Here is a 23,293-nt window from a genome sequence, read left to right on the forward strand (position 1 = left end):
ACCAGCTCAGCTTGGATTATTTCCAATTCCTGAACCAATCAGTATAGTCAGAGGAATGTGGTTGTCTAATTAGCTAGACTGGATCCACATGTTTTACCCCCAGATGCACATGGACTGCGAGTAGAGAAGGAAATGTCCCTGGCAGAAAGAGGAATGTTTGCTAGGTGGCAAGTAACACATTAAAGCAAAGTTCTGACTCAAAATACGTAATAAAGCAAAATAACTAGGAATAAATTCATTAAGAAATATGATGTCTTCGGACACCTGGTTGGCTCATTTGTAAGAGTATGTGACTGTCTATGTCTGGGTTGTGAGTTTGAGCCCCACATTGGGAACAGAGATTACTTTAAAAAAAAAATCCTGGATCCTATGTTAAAACCCTACTGAGCAACATAAAAAGGATTTAAATTAATGAAATAATATAACTTGTTCCTAGATAAGACTCAATATGAAAAGACATCAAATTTTTTTGCAAATTACTCTACAAATTCAAGATGATCCCAAAACAATGGCAACAGATTTCCCCCCTCAAATTTGCCAAAATAATTAGAAAACTCATCTGGATGAATAAACAGGTCAAACTACAAATTGACATCTTTTAAAATTAATATTAGGTAGGAAAGCTAATCCTCCTGATCTGAAAACATGTTATAAATTATGATAGTTATAAAATAATGGTACCACTATAGAAATAGGTGGAGCGATCAGTGAAACCTATAGAATAGATGATAAAAAAGCATACATTTTTTAGTAGTTACTTTATGTAAGTTTGCATATCCATTTATTCAGTAAACATCTAATGAGCCCTTGCTATCTGCTAGGTACTGAACTATGACTAATCAAGTACGATTAAGACACAATCTGTATCTACAGTCTAATTTGGGAAATGAAGAGCATGGGTGTCAGAGTCAGACAGACCTGTGATTGAAATGGTTTTACTTGTTTGTGAAATGTTCCAGAGACAGAGGACGTAACACACACTTAAATAATGTTATCTATTGTTATAAAATGTGGCAAGAGCTATAGTAGATGGTGTGATGGGAACATAAGGGAAGAAGCAACTGGGAGGGGATAGGAACAGATATACTGGTTTACTAAATATTAGAGGAAACTGGTATTGCCTCCCCTAACCAGTTGAATCTACCCAGCGCTGCCCCCAAAGACAGCACAGTGATGGAAATGTTCTCTACCTGCCATTGGTCATACATAGTTACAGAGCATTTGAAGTATAGCCAATGTGACCCAAACACTGAATTTTAGGTTTTACTTAATTTTAATTAATTTAAACTTAAATGGCCACATGTAGCTAGTGAGAAACCTTACTTGACAGTGCAGGTCTATATAGTAAGAGTAATATACAAGCCAAAGAATGATATAATGGTTTCTATTATTTGGGAAGCTGAGAACTATCCTGACAGTTAATATCAGTGATTTGTTTCACCCTCACTCCACTCTCCCTCAGTGTTTCCAAAATCACTTACTGTTTTGCAATCCTCTGTTGTGATTGAGTCAAACCCACACCTATGCTGCTGCAAAGACCAGTTGGGTTGGAGTGCTACAAATAGGTAATTGCTGGCTGAAAGAGATCGTTTCTGGCAACTGGTGCTTTAAAAAATAAAGACTGAAGTTTGTCAAAACAATAAAAATACTAGCTTGTATTTTTCCCTCTTATATACACCTTCTCAGGTTCCCCTTGTATAGGCACCTCCCCAGGTGGCATTTGCTTGCTAAACTTCCTTTCTCTTTTAAATATACCCTTGATTTTCAGTTATATAAAAATGTCAAGGGGGATAGAGCCAAAAACATGGTTTACCAATGTATACTATGTTAATGAGAAGAAAGGCAACTGAAAACCTTCAGATAAGCTTTCTGAATATAGTCACTGTTGGAAGGATTTTGAATAAGAAAACAGGTAAATGAAGTTGCAGATTAAAGCAACAGCAGGGAAAGAAACAGAAAAGTTCCTGGGCCATTCTAGAACACAAAGTCTCTCTCCTGTGGGATCTGTGTTCTAGAGCAGAGGAGTCACGTGCAGCTATTGCCCATCTGGTACACGTTTTCTCAGGCTGTCAAGCTATATCTGATTTAGTAAAGTGGAAAAAAATAAGAATTTTTGAAGAATTCGAAAGCTTTTTATCTGAGATGTAGGGATCTCTAAAATATTGGCTTGAGAATACTTAATCTCCCCTTCGTTATTTAATAGCTGCATCTTGAGTAGAGGGCAGCTGGAGCTGGGGTGATGTGAGATACAGTCTCTTCAGCACTAGTCAGTATTGCCTGAAAGGTTTACACACCTGTCCCTCCGTCGAGGGCTGCAAGTCAGCCTCCCAAGTCAGCTTATCTACTCCACTTGATAGGTCAAGTAGTAGACTTAACAGTCTAAGGTGAAGAACCCTCTGGTTGTCATCTCCTTTGTTCTACCCAGGGTTACACCCATAAGACAGAAGTTTTTTTGTTTTGTTGTTGTTGTTTTTTAAAAAAGATTTATTTATTTGATAGATCACAAGTAGGCAGAGAGGCAGGTGGGGGAGGGGGGAAGCAGGCTTCCTGGTGAGCAGAGATCCCAATGTGGGGCTCGATCCCATGACCCGAGATCATGACCAAGCCGAAGGCAGAGGCCTAACCCACTGAGTCACCCAGGTGTCCTGACAGAGTTTTTTTGTTTTTTAAAGATTTTATTTATTTGATAGAGACATGGCGAGAGAGGGAACACAAGCAAGGGGAATGGAAGAGGGAGAGCAGACTCTCCGCTGAGTAGGGAACCTGATGTGGGGCTCAGTCTCAGGACCCTGGGATCATGACCTGAGCCAAAGGCAGATGCATAGCGACTGAGCCACCCAGGCACCCCCTAACAGTACTTTTTTCCTTAGAAGAGTACTTTTTTCCTTAAAGAATTTAAAAAAAAAAAACTTTTACCACATTTGTTAACCTTTAGCTAAACTATTTAAGCTGTTGCCAAAAACTTTTAGGGAACTGGAAGGAGGTAAAGGAAGAGGTCAGAACAAAGACAGAGACAGAAAAAGTTTATCAAACTCTCATTCCTGTACTTGGTAAATAAATGATGTTTTCATAAGTCTTTCATAATCCAGTTGGTTGGATAACTACTGTTCATCTTTCAGTCATTCATTTTCTTTTTAAAGATCTTATTTATTTATTTATAATTTGACGGAGAGAGAGCACAAGCAGAGGGAGCAGCAGGCAGAGGGAGAGGGAGAAGCAGACGCCCCACTAAGCTGGGAGCCTGATGCGGGTCTCGATCCCAGGACCCCGAGACCATGACCTGAGCCAAGGGCAGATGCTTAGCCAACTGAGCTCCTCAGGCCCCCCTTCAGTCATTCTTCTAAGCAGGGGGAGTTTGGCTCTCCAGATGATAACCACGGCAACCAACAAAAAGGGAACCAGTGCTCGGAGCACTTTGAGGGTTGGAAGAAATCCAGTCTAGGAGTAGATTCAACCCTGGCCAGAGGTTTTCTCCTCATGACATAAGAATATCATAGTGGCAGTTGCTGGGTGATGATTTTCTACTAGATTGGTTGTCGTTTTCTCTCTTCAGAAGCAACATTTCATTTCTCTTCAGGAGGAACTTCTGTTGAGCAGGTACTTGATGAAGGTGACCTACTTCTGTCTTTACCAAGCAGGCAAGTGAAAAGCAGCTTTACAAGGCTCTTCACTGGGGGTGTCTGTGTTTCTTTCACAGAGATTGAAACAGTGAAATTGGCCCGTTCTGTCTTCAGCAAACTGCACGAGATTTGCTGCAGCTGGGTGAAAGACTTCCCTCTCCGCAGGAGACCCCAGCTTTATTATGAGACGTCAATCCATGCCATCAAAAACATGCGCAGGAAAATGGAAGACAAACATGTCTGCATTCCTGACTTTAATATGCTCTTCAATCTAGAGGTAAAGGGCCCTTCTCAAGAGTCAATGAGATTTAAAAAAAAAACACCTTCATGGTCTTATTTTTCTATAAAGAGAACTTCTAATATACCTCTAATAGTATCCTGATGGTTTGGAATAGGACTGACGGCAGAGGGGCACAAATTTGCTTGCATCAGAAAACAGAAAAGAAACTATTTTATGTTATTTTGGTTTGTTTGTTTATTTTTAAGTAAAATCTACACCCAACGTAGGGCTTGAACGCCTACTCAGAGATCAGGAGTCACATGCTCTACTGACTGAGCCAGCCAGGTGCCCCGATTTTATATTATTTGAATAGGTAATATATTCATACGGTTCAGATTGGAAAACAAAAATCTCTCTTGTCCTTGTGTCTTGGACGCTCAGTTCCCTTCCATGAAGGCAAGGGAAGCTACTATTTTTTTGTGCTATTCTATAAACTATAATATAAGCATCAAAGAAAATTGCCATGCTTCAATAAAGCTGTTTTTTAAAAAGGAAACTACAGGACAATCAGATGGTGTTTATTAAGTTCCCACATTACTATGTTGTTGAAGCAACGTAAAACACAAACATAAAAGGATGACTTTAAGACTGAGACAGTTTTCTGATTTACTGTGATTCTCTTTTTAAAATCTCAGTTTCTGAGATAAGGAAAGTAGATGGAATTACATTTCATGAATCTCTGTGACTGACAAATTGGATCATATGAGTCCTGTCAGCTTAATAACCATTTTCTTGTTATCTTTCTCTTCTTTTTCTATTAACTGTATTCTGTTAGTGCCAACAGAGATAGGTTTGTTTCCTCTGCCTGTCACTTGCTTCTTTTCTTCACTCAAGTCCATAACTTAAAAATTACAATGTAGTAATTTATACAAAGCACAATATTTCCTTTATTTAGCAGCTAAATTTAAATTTTAGCTAACTGTCAAGGTCTGATAAGCAGTGATGGTAGGTTGGTAATTGGTGCTTATGGTACAAAGATAGATCAGCTTTGTTTCCAAATTCCTTTAGAATATGTGAATATCCTTGTTTCCAACTGCTACCATGCCCATGCAAATGTTACCTTAAAGGTGAACTTTAATGTGACAAACAATCCTCCTATCACCACACCCACTTGAAATTATACTCAGATCTGAGGGCATTGTTAATGTTCATTGACCTGGTTGGTTTTCATTTTGCTTCAAAATCAGCCCTAAGGCCTAACTCAGAAAGGAACACCTTGCTTTAGAGAAACAGTTTTGAAGGCAATTTGGCAACACATACTTAGAATCTGTATATTTTCACTACCATTGATCTGGTAATTTCACTTTTAATTTTATATCATAAGGACACAAATGCAGGTAATTCTTACATATATGTTTTGACATAAATGTCTTACATAACAATTTCAATAATAAACTAGAAATGATCAAAGTCATATAGGGAGTAACTATAATATGGTCATAAGATGTATAGTACATATTCATTTCAAATGTCTGAGTAATAATGACATGGGGGAAATGCTAATGATATGCTAAATGACAAAAAGGATTAAAAATTTTATGTATAGTATAATTCTAATTTTGGTTTATCTAAAATATATATGTAGAAAAAAGACTGGTTATCTATGAATGGTGGGATAATATAGATTTCTTTATTAGTCCAAATAAACAATATATCATCTTTATAACAGGGAAAACTTTTCTTTATTTAAAAGGTACACTAATTTTTTTAAGAGGTCCACTTGGCTGTCTTCTGTTTCTTTGGATGCTATATTGTTTAAGAATCTCCCTACCAATCTGACATTGTTTAAAGTTATACTCTCATGGCCTCAAAAAGGTATTGTTGTTCCCTCCTTCTTTGTGATGATCCCACATCAGCTCACTCATCGTGTAAAAACTGCTTAGATATGCTGTTTTTCAATTTTACCCATATCCTACCAACTGAGTTGTTTAAAAATGAGTACTACCTTAGTATAGGTAGAAATTCTCCAGATCAGGACTTTTTTTTCAAGATAGTTCTGTTTAATTAACTAGTTGTAATGTCTGTGTTAGATGTTGATTCCATAATATTTGGGTATTTTTACTCTGTGGACATTTATATTTGGTACTTTTGTAAATGTAGTATACTCTTTAAAAAGAATTTTTTCTGGGATGCCTGGGTGGCTCAGTTGGTTGGGCATCTGCCTTCCACTCGGATCATGATCCCAGGGTCCTTGGGATTGAGTTCTGCATTGGGCTCCACCTGCCTGCCACTTCCCTCTGCTTGTGTTCTCTCCCTCTCCCTGGCAAATGAATAAATAAAATCTTAAAAAAAAAAAAAGGAATATTTTTTAAAAGATTTTATTTGAGAGAGGGAGGAGCAGGGGGAGAAGGACAAGCAGAGACCGTGCTTGAGTGCAGAGCCCAACACAGGGCTTGATCCCATGACCCTGAAATCATGACCTGAGCCAGATTAAGAGTCAGACCCTTAAACAACTGAGCCACCCCCATGTGCCTAAAAAGAATTTTTTCAAAACAGATATACCTGTTGTTTTAGTAGTTCTTCCAAATCCCTAGCTAACAAATGAGGCAAAAAGCACAAGAAAATTACCTGATTTACTTTGTATATTTGATTTCCTTTGAATGACAGGGCCTAGACTCAGTTCCTAGAGCCCAAGTATTAAGTCAAAGCTTGTACATGAAAATGATTACATACTGTTGCCTAAAGGGAGTCTAGGACTCGAGTGAGCATTCAGTGAGCTACAGATCTCTGAAGTAAGTTAGATCTGAGATGTACACACTGGAGTTGAAGATAAAGAAGCAAACTACTTAATGGCTTAAATGTAATATTGTGATTAGGCTTCCTTTGTCAAGACACCATTGGTTTAGAAGATCCTCCTCTGGCAGTTGCCTCAGTGCTTCAAGCAGTGGATGGCCCAGAAAGTGTGAAGCTAAATCTTGGTTAGGGGATGAGGCAAAATGGTTATAGGGCATTTGGACATCTGATGTGCTTTAAGTTTGGCTAACCAATTTAGAGACTCTCTTATTTACAGTGAGTGTTCAATGTGATTATGATTTATGAAGAAGATACTGTAGTTTAGAAATATCTGTATGCTTTCATTATCTCTGTATTTTATTTTTTTTCCTAGATTTTATTTGAAAGAGAGATCGCAAGTAGGCAGAGAGGCAGGTAGGAGAGAGGGGGAGGCAGGCTCCCCGCTGAGCAGAGAGCCCAATGCGGGGCTCGATCCTAAAACCCTAAGGTCACAACCAGAGCCTTCGGCAGAGGCCCAACCCACTGAGCCACTCAGGCGCCCTCAGTATTTTAAACATCCTAACATAATTGGTCTTGGGCTGAAGGCCAATTATTTCCTATTGTTCTTAGTTTCTAATTTTATTAGAATACTTTCATTTTGAAAAAAATACGCAATCCAGAACAGCTTTTGCTCAATTCCTCCTCATCCTTTCCCTTCCCTCCCCCCTTCCCACAACTTGTAACAGCAGTTTTAAAGCAACTGCCTGTGGGCGGTTTCCATGGTACAAGACGACGACTTTCACCGACAGGGCACTTCAGCCTGAGCTAATTGGCCACGCTGTGTTGCAGTGTTGGGTGCGTAAACACAGATGCCCTAGTACTGCAGGTATGTTAGCGGGCGATCAGGCATGTCGAAAAAGAGAAGCACGTTGTCTCCTTGTCTAGGTGACGGGAGCAGCAGAGAAGGACTGGGTCATTTGAGTCAGGCTGTGCCTCACTTCCTTAACAGTTTCTGTTTTTCTTCTGACAGGACCAAGAAGAACAAGCCTACTTTGCCGTATTTGATGGCCATGGGGGAGTGGATGCTGCCATTTATGCCTCCATCCACCTGCATGTTAATTTAGTCCGCCAGGAGATGTTCCCCCACGATCCCGCAGAGGCCCTGTGCCGGGCCTTCCGGGTCACTGATGAGCGGTTTGTGCAGAAAGCAGCCAGGGAGGTATGCTGTTTTCTCAGAAATTCCAACCACGAATGCACTAGCTGAGCTCACCTGTAGTTCAGGAGCTGTTTTAGATCTTCTCTTCTGGGGCAGGCATTATTTAAAGTTCTTTCAAGCTGTATTCTTGACCCACAATATTGGATTCTGTTGTAGTTCTAATTCCCTCTTCAGGGTTTTAGTGGGGCGATATGATGTGCTATAGAGAAACTCCTAAGTTATAATTTTCTAGAAAGCCAGTCCCTCGCTGGATTTGGCAGGTGAGTTTTAGCTTTCTTATTTACCAGTGCCTGTCAGCTTCACACCAGGACCATCTCTCTAAGCAGACTTTTGCTGACAAAATCTGGATACGGTGATTAAAACAATGGACTAAAAAGGAAACAGGAGCTGGATTACTCCCATACGTTTGGTTCTCAGTGGGTTGGCAGTGTTTCACTGTGTATCTCTTGAGGGAAAATGTGCTTGGAGAGCGAATCCTTAGATGATTCTTCTCTTTACAGGAAGAAAAGTCAGAGCTCATGTCCTAGTTTCTTAAGGTTAATCAGACCTAAGGTTTTTTACTCTGAATGAGTGACAGGGGCTCTATATTAAGATCTAAAAGTAAAAATTTTGATCTAATTATCATTCTGGGCATTAGTATATGATTAACTACAGTACTCCATTTCTAACTGGGGGCCAACAGCAAGATAATAATTTTTTTTTTAAAGATTTTATTTATTTATTTGACAGAGAGAGATCAGAAGCAGGCAGAGAGGCAGGCAGAGAGAGAGGAGGAAGCAGGCTCCCTGCTGAGCAGAGAGCCCGATGCGGGGCTCGATCCCAGGACCCTGAGATCATGACCTGACTGAGCCGAAGGCAGAGGCTTAACCCACTGAGCCACCCAGGCGCCCCAATAATTTTTAACTTTTAATATCCATTTCTTTGATTTCATTGCTAGACTACACAGCAGCAGTGGTGCTTGGAATTAGTGAAACAATACTTCAGAACTATTTGGTATTAAACAAGGGAAATATTCGTATTTTCCCACCTGTACCCTAGGTTTAGATGAATATGCAAATCCAATAAATGACCACTAGGGTCTACATATACAGAATATATATGTATATGTATATACATATACAGGGATAGAAAACAGGAAGGGTTGTTGACCTCAGACTGTCCCAGAGTCTTGAGGGCTGATATTGCTCTGCTCTGCTTACCTTGGAGCCATTGACTGTTGTCATTTTGACTGAGGGCAAGATCTGGCTCCCGAGAGGTGATCTGTAATCACCAGCGTGAAGCTAAGAGAATCACTTTGTTGTCTTCTATCCTTTTTTTCCCCTGTGTTGTCAAAATTATGGCTTTTTCCTCTGACCATGTTCATTCACCTCATTTGCTTTGCCAATGATCCTAGTGTCTCTCGGTCTTGCCAATAGTTCTTTTGAATAATTTAGGTTTGTCTCAGCAGTTACTTTTCTCCTCCTTGTGCTCCCATGTGCTGATAACTGCTGGGAAGAAAGCAGCTATTCCTGTTGCGAAGCAGCCCAGCCTCCTGTTCTCGGCAGGGCATATGCACTGAAGTGTCTTTATCATGTGTTCCAGGGGCTGAGGTTTTGAATATTCTGTGTGGGAAGACATTTTATTGGTGGGTGAGGATTTTTAACAAACTTTTCCTATATAGGGAAAACGAGAAGTTGTTTTTCTCGTTGGATACAAGGGGCCTTTTACCATCCTTGACGCAGTGGTTCTAATTTAGGCCAAGTCCTTGGTAACAGAAAGTCATGCTGCTTTGGTGGTGACTCATGTCAAACGGAGATGTCATTTTAGTGTAGTAGTATCAGGAGCATTAAGTATGCTGCCACTGAGCTACTGCACTGAAGTTTCAGGCTGTTCTTTATGCATTGATCTAAAGCAGAGGCCCCTAAAATTATCGTAGGTGATTTTTAAAAAATATAAGCAACTTAGCATCCCAGGGAATATATATTATCTCTTGGTTCCTATCTTTTTTTTTTTTTTTTAAAGATTTTATTATTTATTTGACAGAGAGAAATCACAAGTAGATGGAGAGGCAGGCAGAGAGAGAGAGAGAGGGAAGCAGGCTCCCCGCTGAGCAGGGAGCCCGATGTGGGACTCGATCTCAGGACTCTGAGATCATGACCTGAGCCGAAGGCAGCGGCTTAACCCACTGAGCCACCCAGGCGCCCGGTTCCTATCTTAATATTCAGAGTATGGGAGCATTTGTTGTGTCTCAGTCAGATCCTTTGTAACGTTAGGACCCTCCCTCTGTACATATTGTAGGTCAGTAACAAAACAGAGACCTGAACGTGGAAATCTTTAAGGGCTGCTGTAGTGGGCTGAGTGCTGAACTGAGAGGAAAAAGAATTTCAGTTCTGTTTTATGTGGTAATGAGTTACCCACCCTTGGAAAGGTCACATAGCCTGCCATAGTTTTCTTACCTGTACATAAAATGAAATGAATAATCATCCCTGCCTTGCATATCCTGGATGACATGGATCTGTGCGTGTGCACATTCATATATACACATAAAAATGCAGAGAAATAAGAACTGCTGTTTGTTGTGAAATCAAGTTATTAATAGTCAGCCCCCAACTAAGAGTTTGTGCTAACTACAAATTGCCTGTCAGTGAGAATTTGAAGTCTGTTTATTTTTACTGACTCTAGTTTTATGGAATTACTTTCAGAGTCTAAGATGTGGGACCACAGGAGTGGTGACTTTCATCAGAGGGAACATGCTCCATGTGGCCTGGGTTGGGGATTCCCAGGTCATGCTGGTGAGGAAAGGGCAAGCTGTTGAGCTAATGAAGCCACACAAACCGGACAGGGAGGTAAGTGTGCTCTGTTCTGGGAGGGCGCACGCCACAGAGGCGGGTTTCTAGCTATTAATTAAGATTCACTTGCTTATTAGGATTACCACCATTATCTGAGCAACCATGCCCACCTTACAGAGGAGTAATAGAGAACCTTTTCCGGAAGCTGATGAGTATTTTATCTGTTGTTTACTGTTAAGGTAGATAAATAAATCCTGAATGCAATTATTTGCTTCTTTCTATTGCATTGCTGTTTAGGATGAAAAGCAGCGAATTGAGGCTCTTGGAGGTTGTGTAGTCTGGTTTGGTGCCTGGAGGGTGAATGGAAGTCTGTCGGTCTCCAGAGCTATTGGTAGGAAAAACCAATTCCTTTTTGTTTCTCCAAACTGTCCTCTTCTAGTTTATTGTCTCATATTAATTCTGCTACAAAAAGGGAAACTGAGATGGTCATTTATATTATCAGAGTGCTTATTATTGTTTAAAGTAACAATTAGATAATGCCTCTTTTAATTATTTGATCTACCTATTCATTTATATACTTAAATTCCATTATTGAAAGGGAACTATATTAAGGATTACAGAATATTAGTTTTTTTTTTAAGATTTTATTTATTTATTTAATTTATTTATTAGGCAGAAAGGCAGGCGGCGGGGGGTGGGAAGCTGGCTGCTCCCAACCCAGCCGCCTAAGCTGAGAGTCTGATGCGGGGCTCGATCCCAGGACCCTGAGATCATGACCTGAGCCAAAGGCAGAGGCTTAACCCACTAAGCCACCCAGGCACTGCTCTTCTTCTTCTTCTTCTTTTTTTAATGGAAGTCTTTAATCTTTGGGACACAAATCTGCTTAAAACTACAGTGATCTCCATTTCACCATTTTGGATCATATTTAACTTAATTCAATTCAGTATTTTCAAGAGAATGGAAAGCTCCTCTCCCTATATTTTACCTTGCTTCTATCTTTGTTTTCACTGAATTATAATATTACGTAAACATTATACTTTTTAGGTAAAAACAATTTTTTTAAAAATGTGGTAATATGGTGATTTGCCAAATAACCCGAGGGTTTCAAAGAATCTGTCTCCCTGGGACCTAAATTCTTCAAGAGACAGGAAAGTCAGTGAAACTGTCTAAAACTTAAGAGAGTAAACAGCTGAGCTGATTGGACAGAATGCAAGGGTGTAAGTTCAAAGATAGTTCTGTTTCCATTTTTGTTTCACTTTGGCCCCTGAGTTTATGATATTTTAGGTTTTGTGGCTTAGCTTCATTTTCTTTTTTTAAAAGCATAAATCAGTGCACGTGTCATTACGCGTGGTATGCATGCATACTATAGTTCTTCATTCCCGCCTCCTAAAGGAATTAAATGAAGTAGTTTGACAGAGGGATAATATGGGTAAATGGAATTCACATGTAATCCCCCAATTTTGCTTATCGTTACCAAAATATTCCAGAACATTAACAAAATCTCAAAGGATTGATTCAGTTTCACCAGTGATAGGAGTTCCTCCCACTCTTTGGGAAGGTGCTGGCAAGCTGTGAAGTGGCCCAAATGTGAGCAGCAGAAGGCTGAGAAAGTGAAAGCTGAAAGATCCTGTGAGTGCTTCTGAGAAAATGAGGGTTCGTTTTTATCTCCGACTGAGAGTTATTACAAACTCTGGACTAAGATCCCAGAGGGGGAATTTCTCATTTCTGAAACACAACCCCCATGCAGAATTATTTCTAACAATTCCTCTTGATCTTATAGTCTCTGTCAGAGTATCCAAAGGTATCTTTAATGCTTGTCATAGAACCGACTTTACTAGAGCATACTTGCCTTTTCTTGCTTCTAAAAATATAACACCCGGGGAAACTAAAAGCAAAGGGAGCATGTCCTTGAACAAGAGATGGACTAAGAGAGAGCAGCAGACTCCATAGGGGAAGTGGCCTTTAGGTTGGATGTGGAAGATAGTGTATAGGGGAGGAAATTCCAGGGGGAGGGGAGTACAATGCATGGGCATCTGAAAGGGGACACCATGTTTTAGGAACAGCGGCATGGACAAGGGGCTAGGGGAGAGGGTAGGAGTGATCAAAGTAAGTGCTGGCGCCAGACTGTGAAGGGGCTTATGTGCCAGGCTCTGAGTAGCCTTAGACTCTACCGGGTGAATAAGCGGAGATGCCGCATGATCAGACGTAATGACGGTACGCGAGAGACCAGTGTGGAAGGCTGAGATGAGATCACTCAGGTGGTGCTGACACCGTTTCTTAGAGATGAGGGCTGCTCAAGAGGGATGCAGAGGTGGTGTAAGTTGATCAGACAGAAGTGAGTTTGTGGGGGTGGAGGAAGGCGGATTTCCAGGTCTTCGACTCGTGTGACCGGGAAAATGATAAAGTATTTGTAAAAAAGTAACAGCAGTTTGTGGGGTGGGGAGGAGGGTAGATGAAGAGTTCATTTTGGACAGATTTTACGTCCTAGATACCTGTGTGATATTTTAGGAGAGACAATTGATAAGCAGCTGGAGATACACATCTGAAGATGAGCAGAATTCTGAGTTGCAGATAAGAGATATGGGAACTCATCATTTTGGCAATAATATTAGCAGTCTGCGAAGTGATATTATATATATTAGTTGAAATTACAGGCTCGGATGGCATTGCCCAGAAAGAAGATGATGTGTGATGAGACACCAAGGATGAGACTCATTACTTAAGGTAGAAATACACAATGAAGTCATGCTCTCTAGGTTTGAATCTTGGCTTTGTCACTTTACAAGCTGTGGGCCTTGGGAAATTAATTTCTTTGTGCCTATCTGTTCCTTGGTAAAACAGGAATACTAACACTAAATGGCTTACTGAGTTTTTGTATACCGCACAGTATACAAATGGTACACTATGCACCCTACTCAGAGCCCTGCCTGGCAGTTTAGCACATGATGATTAGTACTATTAGTAAGTGAAGGAGCCAGTGACGAAAATTAAGAAGGGATCAGAAATCTACAAGTGGGCTCTCACAGATACTAGGAGAAGAGGGTTCCTAGGAGTAAGTGGTCACAGGGCCAAGTGCTATAGAGGTCAGATGAGAGGTGGGTTAAAAAAAGACATGGAATTTTGAAAATGGAAACTAACTGGTAATGTAGGAGAGAAATGTTTTGGATTAGTAGGTGGAAAAAGCCCTCAGAAAAATCAGGTGACAGAAAATGACCAATAACACAAAAGAACATGTATAGATTTAGTTTCTTGGGCAATTTAGTGGTAAAGGAAATAGTGTGGAGGCCTGAGAGAAAGAAAGGGTCACTTTTATTTATTATTTTTGTTTTTAAGATAAGGAGTTTGGATCAGAGTATGTTTGTAGGATAAAAGATGAGAGCAAGTCTAAGAAATTAGAGATGAGAGCGACAGAAGCCAGAGTCCTCGAGAGTCAGGTCCCAGAGCACAGGTCAGCTTCGAGAAGGAAGAGCCGACCCCTCTCCTCCTGACAAAATGGTAGGTGATGCAGGGAGTCTCTCTAGATTAAAATAGAAGGAAGGGGTTAGGAATGGAGGGAATTTAGGCCTGATAACCTTAATTTTCTTTGAAGTGGGAAATTAGGTCATCTACCAAAATCCAGTAGCTTAATTGAAAGAGAGGTGAAGAATGTGAGAACAAAATCGGGACCTAACCAGGGACAAGAAAAAGGACTCCTGAGCAGAGTTCAACTCTACTTAGAAAATAAGTGACACTTAAAGCTTTCAAACTGAAAAAGCTTTTCAACTGTTTCTCCTCATGAGCCCTTCAGATTTATGATTCCCAGTTGACAGAGGCATGATGCATTTGCTAGCATAGGGGGGGAGGAGGTTGAAGATGAAAGGATGCTGCCATTTCTACCATGAAATGGATAATCATGCCCTCCTACCAAATTTGGAGGCGAGATGTCATGGATTTGACATCCAACAGTAGAGCAGGTGAAAAGCCAGAATTTTGGCAGGATTTCCCTGTGCAAATCTTTGTATGTTCTGTTCCAAACAGTTGCAGTAGCCTTTTAATTGAAGCACTAAAACAAGATTTTCGGGAACAGTATGACTCAGATCACATTTATTTTCGGAGCTGGGATTCAGAAAATAATAATGATGATAATAACAGTCAGGTGGAGTAAGGGATGGGGAAATTTAGTAAAGTGGATTGATTGGTGGAGAACACTGAATCTCATGATCGAAGTTTTGACTGATGCCTGCCAGTAGCCTATGAGAGCTGAAGTATGAAACTGATGGACTCAAAACCATGTTTGAGGGAAGATGGCTCTGGTAGCTGTATGAAAAAGACTAGTTTCTTATCTAGTATATGTTGTTCTGAGTGTCCCATCATGAAACCTACTGGATAGGGCACATGGCCCACACCAGTTCTAGCAGTTATCTCTAGGGTGCCTACTGAGTTTTGGGGACCTACTGGAGGATTAAACAGGGATGGGAAATGTCAGAGAGAACTTAGATAACAGGAGTGGTGACTGACAGAGCCAGATAATTTATGTATAATTATCTTCATTTTATCATCCCATAGTCCAAAAGCTATTTTAGTATTCCAGAGAGGACGGTTAACTGATGAGGGCCTACAAGTAACCAATGCTAGGATTTGGATCCAGGCAGTCTGACTCCAGGGCTGGCATCCTTAACCACTAAGCTCTATGTCATTACTTTACAAATGACAAAGCATTTTATAAATTTTAACTACTGTTTCCCAATTATGGTACTCTAAGAGTTATTGCTAAATGCTGTTTTCTATGTAAAAAAGTAGTAAATGAGTATCCCTTGTATTACTAAGCTGTATCGTTACTTAATAGACTAGGGACCCTTTGGCTAGGCTCTCTCCAAGTGTCCAAAGGAAAACAATGACTGTAGAGTGAATGGATCTGGAAGTGCTCCAGATCTGAAAGATCCACTGGAGATGATTTTCTCCATTGTCTGTTGATAGATGGGAGACCTTAGGCCCACACTAGGCTAGGTTTATATCTCCAATCCAAGCACCCCATATATAGCTACACATCACTCCTTAGCAGTTGCCTCTGTGTCTTTGCTTAATGCTATTTCTTCACCCAAGGGCCCTTCTCTGCCTGCTAACTAACTTATCCTTCAAGGTCCAGCTCAAATGTCATTCTATAAGTGGATGAGCTAAACAAAGGAGAAATAATGACCCAGTAGGGCCTTGGGAGTTCTCACAGTTGTTCACAAGTGGAGGATGAACAACAGCAATAAAGACGGTAGCAGGCAGGAAGAGGGGGGCTGTTGATCAGAGACAAATGAAGACACCAAAAATAAGGTAGTTCCTAAGAGAGAAATGTGGTCATACATTTTCCAGTTATTCTCTAGAAGTTACAGTAAAGCAGCATTAAAAAGTAGATAGCAAACTGGACTGGGAACCAAGAGACTTAAACGTTGTAGTTCTCATCTGAATCTTGGGATGACTTTTCCTGGCTTGACGGGAGTTGGACTTGATTTTTTAAGATCGCTTGTAACAAACCTTTCTCTGTGGTAGGAGCATAAAGCTATTAAATTGAAAACAAGGACAGAAAATTAAGTATTTAATTAAGAGAATGACCACAACTTTGTTTTTCAATGTGGATTTGTTCTCAAATCTCAAATCAAACTTAACGATTAGTAAAAAAAAGTAAATCTGTTAATCAGCAAAATTTTCCAATGTAACACTGAATTTTTCAATACAACAAAAAACTTAGATTTGACATTTATTGCCATGCTCAGCTAAGCCTAAGTCATAGCTAGAGGCACAAGATGCAGAGTGTAAGCTAGTGAGGAATTAAGCCCAGTGAATGGCAGTTATTTAAGAGTAAGGAGTGAGCAGCATCTCATTAACAAAGAATTCAAGCATTTTATCCGAAACTAGTTTATAAATTCTTTCCAGTAAATTCAGATCACAATCCAGTAACTTGTGATCAGTCACAGCATTGGCCATAAACATTCTTACATGCAAGATAAACCAAAATCTGACGTCCTTTCTAATTTCCACAGGAGACGCTGAACATAAGCCATATATCTGTGGGGATGCAGACTCTGCTTCTACTGTTTTGGATGGAACTGAAGACTACCTCATTCTGGCCTGTGATGGCTTCTATGACACCGTGAACCCTGATGAGGCAGTGAAAGTTGTATCTGACCACCTGAAGGAGAATAATGGAGACAGTAGCATGGTTGCCCACAAATTAGTTGCATCAGCTCGTGATGCTGGGTCAAGTGATAATATCACTGTTATTGTGGTATTCCTGAGGGACATGAACAAAGCTGTAAATGTTAGTGAGGAATCAGATTGGACAGAGAACTCTTTTCAAGGAGGGCAAGAAGATGGTGGGGATGATAAGGAGAATCATGGAGAGTGCAAACGCCCTTGGCCACAGCACCAGTGCTCAGCACCAGCCGATCTAGGCTATGATGGGCGCGTGGATTCATTCACTGATAGAACTAGCCTGAGCCCAGGGTCCCAAATCAACGTGCTGGAAGACCCGGGCTACCTAGATCTCACACAAATAGAAGCAAGCAAACCTCACAGTGCCCAGTTTTTGCCACCAATTGAGATGTTTGGTCCTGGTGCACCAAAGAAAGCAAATCCTATTAATGAGCTAATAATGGAGAAAAAATCAGTTCAATCATCATTGCCTGAACAGAGTGGTGCTGGAGAGTTTCCCTCTTTTAATTTGGGTTCAACAGGGCAGCAGATATACAGAATGGAGAGCTTGTCTCCTGTCTGTCCTAGGTTGGAAGATGAACAATTCAAATTCCTGGAAAAGAGAGTTTCCAGATTGTCTCATTTACGCTGTCATTATTCAAAGAGACGGCACGGATTCAGGTTTAACCCAAAGTTGTATTCCTTTATGTCTGCTCAAGAGCCTTCCCACAAAATAGGCACTAGTCTGTCCTCACTTATTCGAAGTGGGAAGAGAACTAGGATGTTCAGAAGTTTTCTGCCGTGGAGGCAAAATATTTGGAAAGGATCTAGTGCAAACATGATGAGGAAGCTCAGCAAGAGTAATGATATTCCAGACCCAGGTGTCCCCTGGAGCTATAAAATATAACCCTTCCTCATTCGAGTAGGCCAGCTAGCTCTCCCCCAATAAAAACACCACTATCAAAGTAGAAACAAGGTAGACATTTCTGAAATATATGTGCTTCATTATGAAACCATGGATGGCTCAATTCTTAAATGTAAATAGATCTCTAGGAAACTCAAAGTAGTGTTTTCAATCAAAAAAAAAAAAAAAAGTATTGGCGGTTTCACTAGCAAAATTACACAACTGGTCCCTGTGATGTGTTTCCACACCTACATATGACCCCCACTTTACTATCCCTTCACATCACTAGTGGAAGCTTGTGAGTTAGTTATTTTAGTCAGGCTATCTAGTGTCGAAATCTCAATGCAGGTGAAATCTGGTTTGATGTGCCTAATATATCTATGGAAAACTTAATGCAGAATCAGATGTAGTTGGGGGATGTTCCTCAAAAGACTGGGGACTATGAGGGAAACCCTCCCCCTCTTTTTTGGGTTGGTAAAAGACCAAAAGCCATATGGGTTTTAACTGGTTACAATGAAAGTAGAAAACTAGTATGAAAGTGTCATTATTTTCTGACTTGTGAGGTGGTATATAGTCAAAAAGATTTACTAATTTTTTTTCTTGTAACATAAAAGATTATAAAAATTTTCTGAATTAAAAAGTACTTCCTAGGGCTGTGTAGCTATTTGGGAGTTTCATAACCTGTTATGGTGCTTTGGGCGGGATTTTTATTATTTGTCATTTTAGAAGACCACTGTCAACTGGTTTTAACCTCTGATGCTATGATATTTTTCACTGTACCTTCATCTCAGGAATAAAACTGGTTTAATGGAGATGATGTTAGGTACAAATATACTAGAATCAAGTTGCCATTTAAAAAAGGAAAAATCAAATAGTATTTCTAAGTTCACAGACAGCAAGGACATATACTACTACAAAATAAAAAGTGGTTTTGGAGAATGAAAAATACTGGTTTTAAGTTCTCTAACATTGTTTCCCCCTAGGGAATGAAGTAACTGGTGTGAAAAAGGTTGAAAGTACTGCCTAAAGTGAGCCCAGAGGCCAAGTGCAAAGGAGAAGGCAGGTAAAGGGAGACTGAGGTCTGTTTAGTTATGGAGAAAGCTCCAGTCCTGCTACAGGCAGCTTCAGACTGCACAGAGGACTCTTTCTCATTTCAGTAGTTACTTACATTTGATAATTTCAAGTTGTCTGCTTTTTGCCATTTCTGTAGTTTCAAGCTAGAAGCATATCTTCAACTAACAACAGCAGAAAAACTCGTAATCCAATTCAGTCAGCAAAGCAGCCTCTGACTCTCTTGAGAATCTTGAGTATCTCCACATGACCTCTTTTCCTCCCCTAGTCAACTGTGGACCAGCCATGCCAATGGATAAAAGCTGCCCCCTCACTCACACCACTGGGGGGCACCAAATGCTCTTGCCGAGAAATGTCCACTGCCTGTGTTTTTACAAAATAATACAATTACTTTATGTTCCCCGGACCCAAAATGGAAACTCAGATTCCTAGACTTTAAAAACAAAGGACTGTAGCATATTCTGGAAGCCAGTATAGCTATAGCAAATACACAAAAACTTCAAAGATCAGATTAATATGTAGATTTTATTTTTAACAATTTGGATATAAGTGGAGATTTTCAGTATTTCTCTTGATTTTGAAGTCATTTATTCTTTTTCTCAAGTCCTGTGACATGTGGCTGAGGAGGGAATAAACGTGGCTCTTTTCACCAGAATCTTTTCACCAACCTGATGTTTGACCCCCATACACGGACCTCACTCACATCTGTCATTTTCTGAAGCCTAGATCTTGTTAACAACCCATCAGGTGCAGTGTCAGTTTCAGATCACATTATCTAAGGAAACAAGAAAATAGGCAGAATATTGGTACATATCACAATCCAAAGCACTTACCTAAATTAAAATTTTTGAAGATTTCCTATAGTTGTCCATTGCTACTGTTTTTGATCAGAAGAAGGTGAAAGGAAAGATACAAATGATAGGTTTCTTCCAGTGGGGAAAAATGGTTGAATGGAACTCAGATGAATACAGACCACATCTTTAAGGGTCTGAATTCTGTAGATCTGACTATATAAGCAGTGTTAATTCCATTTTTCATACCAGTAGCCCTCTAGAAAATAAAGCAAAGTAGTTCTATAGTGTGGTCAACTTATAAACCAATATTGTGAAAAATAGCAACTTCATTTGTTCACAACATGCATATTTATAGAGTAGTTAGGTACCATTTGTAAGGTAAGTCCTTTAAAATTCTATAATATTAAAGTAGTGGTTATTGGTATGATATATGCTGCTCTTGGTTCTATAAACTAGGTAAAAAGCAGTGCTTTGTGAAATGCAGTGTTATATCTTAATGCCACTGGTGATAGAAAGTAGTTCCCTTCAGTTCAAATCCTGTGCCCTTATTTGCTGCTTGCTCATGTAAGCAATAAGTACCCCTCTAACTACTGGTATCTATACATTCTGTAACTTGTATTTAATGATGGTGTACCTGGTGACTGTAAAAATATTAGACAGTATAAAAAGTATATAATATATATTAACTGTTAATGCTGAGGTAATAGTCTGTGAATTACGTGTTTTGTACTTTTACTAATTGTGTAATTGTGGTGGTGAAAATCCTACACTCAATCCTTAAGAGTGACGGTATCCCTTTTTCAATTTAACATGATCTGCATCAATTTGTTTGCCTGCTACAGTGTTGTTAGAATAGGAAATAGTAAAACCAATACAAACAAGAAAGTGTAGTACTTGTTAGGGAAACAGACTTCAAGTTACCAAATGAAGTCGTTACAAACTCCTTGTACATTCACTGTGAGTTTCAAAGGGAATCAGTCCCTAACTTAAAGGTTTCCTTTGTTCACTTTCTCGATGTGTACTTTTGAGGGATATCTGAGGTTTAGCAACATTACAGCACCAAACACTGGGGCAATTAATCCCACTTACATCTGTGCTAAAGAGGATGGTGGAAACACATATGTATATACCTTTTCTTTACCTAGAAGTGCCATCCACTGTCCTTGAATTAATAAGATTAAAGTTTCTGTTGCATTTAAGTTAACTAGGAGGATCCTGGAAAGTAACACCTTTTCCAAGGACAATGTCAACAATGTCAGTGTCAACACCGAGTCTGATTCTGACCACATTTATAGTGGTATAATGTCAATGTGGTGGTATAGTATCATGCCGCATCTTCACGACAACCATACTCCATTGCTGGAACACTGTGCCAGTAAGAAATGCAACATCTGATGGGCAGAGGAAAATGATGCATAAAGAAGTTCAGTGTTTACAGATAAAACTGCTGTGGTTCAAGAATTTCCTTCCCCATCAAAGCCTTGCCAAGGTTTTGTGAGAAAGTGACCTGTAAATTATTAATTTAGTGTTTAAATATAATTTATTCACTCGACCATTCTTGCCTACGCAAGGCCATAAAGGGGGATACTATAGCTTAGGTCACATCATCGTTTCAAACAATTTTTCTTTGAGTCATAAATTAGCAAAAGAACATACTTTTTTTTACCTTTTAAAATCATGTCATATTAATGGACAGATTACCCACTCTTCTGTTCTGACCTGTGAATAGCTTAAATGTTTTTCTTTCCAAAGTAAGATACCGCCAGTATTATCACATGACTATTTTCCAGACGAATGGTACTGTGTTGAAAATAATTGTTACTTCATCTAGCAGCATTTTATTTTCTATTTTGAAGACTATTTATTGTACTCATTGGGAAAAAGCAAATAAGACAGGGAACTCCAGACTGACACAGCAGTTGTTCTGGAGAAGGAAATACTCTAATAAACTCTGATGTATTAGATAACCCACAGATACATCATTGTTAACTCTTACTCTAGGTGCTCTTTGGTGAGAGATAGGCTTTGTTCCCTTGTTCATGACATTTCTCTGCAAAGAATTCTCTATGGAGTGAAGCAAATGAAGTGAATCATTTCTTACCAAGTAGATTTATCAATTTACAGACCTGCTCTACAGCTCACTTTTGAGTTAAGTTGTAATCATGAGTGGTCCTTCATATTTTATTAATTAAAACTGTTTATTCAGGTAAGACGTATGTTGAAATTTTGCCAATACCTTAATAAAACCCAGCAATTTAAACCACACGTCATTTGTCTTTTTATTCAAAGGAAAGATAATTTACTTAGTGCTAAGGTTAATTATAGCAATGATGAACCTCAAACCAAGCATAACTCCTAACCTAGATTAATTCAGACTCTGCAAAACAAGTCTCAGCAGGAGGAAAAGGCCTGCCATTTGCAGGTATAAAAATAATTCACCAAACAATCTACTGCCCTACACAAGATGTGTCTCTTTCAACAAAATATATAAAGCCATATGAAAACAAAAAGTGTGTTCTGAAGACTGAAGAAATCATCAGAACCAACTCCCTTAATACGCAAAGTAATCTTGAGAAACAAGAACAAAAAGTATCATATCGCAGATTTCAGTATCTACTCTAAAGCTGTAGTAATCAAAAGAGTATGGTACCAGCACAAAAAGAGACCTAATGGTCAGCCGAACAGAATAGAGAGAGCCCAGAAACCCACAAGGTCAATCTAGGACAAAGGGTAAAAAGTATACAAGAGGGAAAAGCCAGTCTCTTCAATAAATGGTGGTAGGAAAACTGGACCACACAGTTTACATGATACACAAAAATAAACTCAAAATGGATGACATACCTAAATGTGAGCCCTGAAACCAAAAAATCATCTCCTAAAAAATAAGTAGAAACAGACCCGTAACTACAGAGAACTGATGGTTGCCAGAAGAGAGGGTCGCAGGAACATGGATAAAGGGGATTGGGAGATACAGGCTTCCAGTTACGGAATAAGTCACAGGGATTAAAGGTACAGCGTAAAGGAACAGAATCAGTGGTATTGTAATAGCGTTTTATGGTGACACATGGTACTGTCACTTGGGAGCATAGCATAGTATATACAGATGTTGAAATCACTATGTTGTAATATCAACTAGATGTCAAAGAAAAAATACACAACCCTGAAAAAAACCCACAAAAACCACCAGACTCTTAGGGCAAAGGTTTAGGAACAGAGAATTTAAAATAACTATGGCTAATACGTTATGGAAAAGATCACCCAAGATCTTATGGGTGATTTCAGCAAAGAGAAACTATAAATAGAAATACTAGGAATGAAACACAACACAGATGATGAGTGATTCGGACTGGCTAGTTAGTGGATTGTACATTGCTGAGGAGAGAATCGGTAAACTAAGATAAACCAATGAAAATTACCCTAACTGAAAAACGTGTGTACATGCACGCACACGCACATAAACACACACAGTGAAGACAAAACGAAGACAAAATACTCAGAGCAGAACATATGTAAGGTCTGCAGAACAACATCAGTTTAACATATGCATAACTGGAATCCGAGAAAGAGAATAGGGCAGAAGAAACAACTGAAAGATGGCCAAGAATTTTTGAAAATTTAATGACAGACCTCAAACCATAGATCCAGGAACCTCACAGAATACGGAGCAGGATAAACACCAAAAATACACACCTAGGAAAAAGAAATCCCTTCCAGATGGTTTCACTGGTAAATTCTACCAAATATTTTAAAAATAAATAACATCAATTTT

At 39.5% G+C, this 23,293-nt stretch overlaps 2 protein-coding genes across 7 annotated transcripts in view; one reads left to right on the forward strand and one right to left on the reverse strand.

Moving 5' to 3' along the window:
* PPM1E (protein phosphatase, Mg2+/Mn2+ dependent 1E) overlaps positions 1 to 21,789 on the forward strand; it is a 221,882-nt gene extending 200,093 nt beyond the window's left edge. Inside the window, exons 3-7 of the mRNA XM_059149327.1 lie at positions 3,698 to 3,897; positions 7,643 to 7,831; positions 10,510 to 10,653; positions 10,894 to 10,987; positions 16,605 to 21,789. Of these exons, the coding sequence (XP_059005310.1) occupies positions 3,698 to 3,897; positions 7,643 to 7,831; positions 10,510 to 10,653; positions 10,894 to 10,987; positions 16,605 to 17,662 (1,685 nt within the window). The 3' untranslated portion in view covers positions 17,663 to 21,789. The remainder of the gene's footprint in view (positions 1 to 3,697; positions 3,898 to 7,642; positions 7,832 to 10,509; positions 10,654 to 10,893; positions 10,988 to 16,604) is intronic.
* The window catches only part of TRIM37 (tripartite motif containing 37), a 150,942-nt gene continuing 146,885 nt past the window's right edge, over positions 19,237 to 23,293 (reverse strand). For all 6 annotated transcript variants that reach the window (XM_059149320.1, XM_059149318.1, XM_059149324.1 and 3 more), the window contains one exon: positions 19,237 to 19,505. In XM_059149320.1, coding sequence (XP_059005303.1) covers positions 19,502 to 19,505 — 4 coding nt within the window. In that variant the 3' untranslated portion in view covers positions 19,237 to 19,501. The remainder of the gene's footprint in view (positions 19,506 to 23,293) is intronic.

The sequence above is a fragment of the Mustela lutreola genome, chromosome 15, assembly GCF_030435805.1.
Source record: "Mustela lutreola isolate mMusLut2 chromosome 15, mMusLut2.pri, whole genome shotgun sequence".
NCBI classification, from domain to species: domain Eukaryota; kingdom Metazoa; phylum Chordata; class Mammalia; order Carnivora; family Mustelidae; genus Mustela; species Mustela lutreola.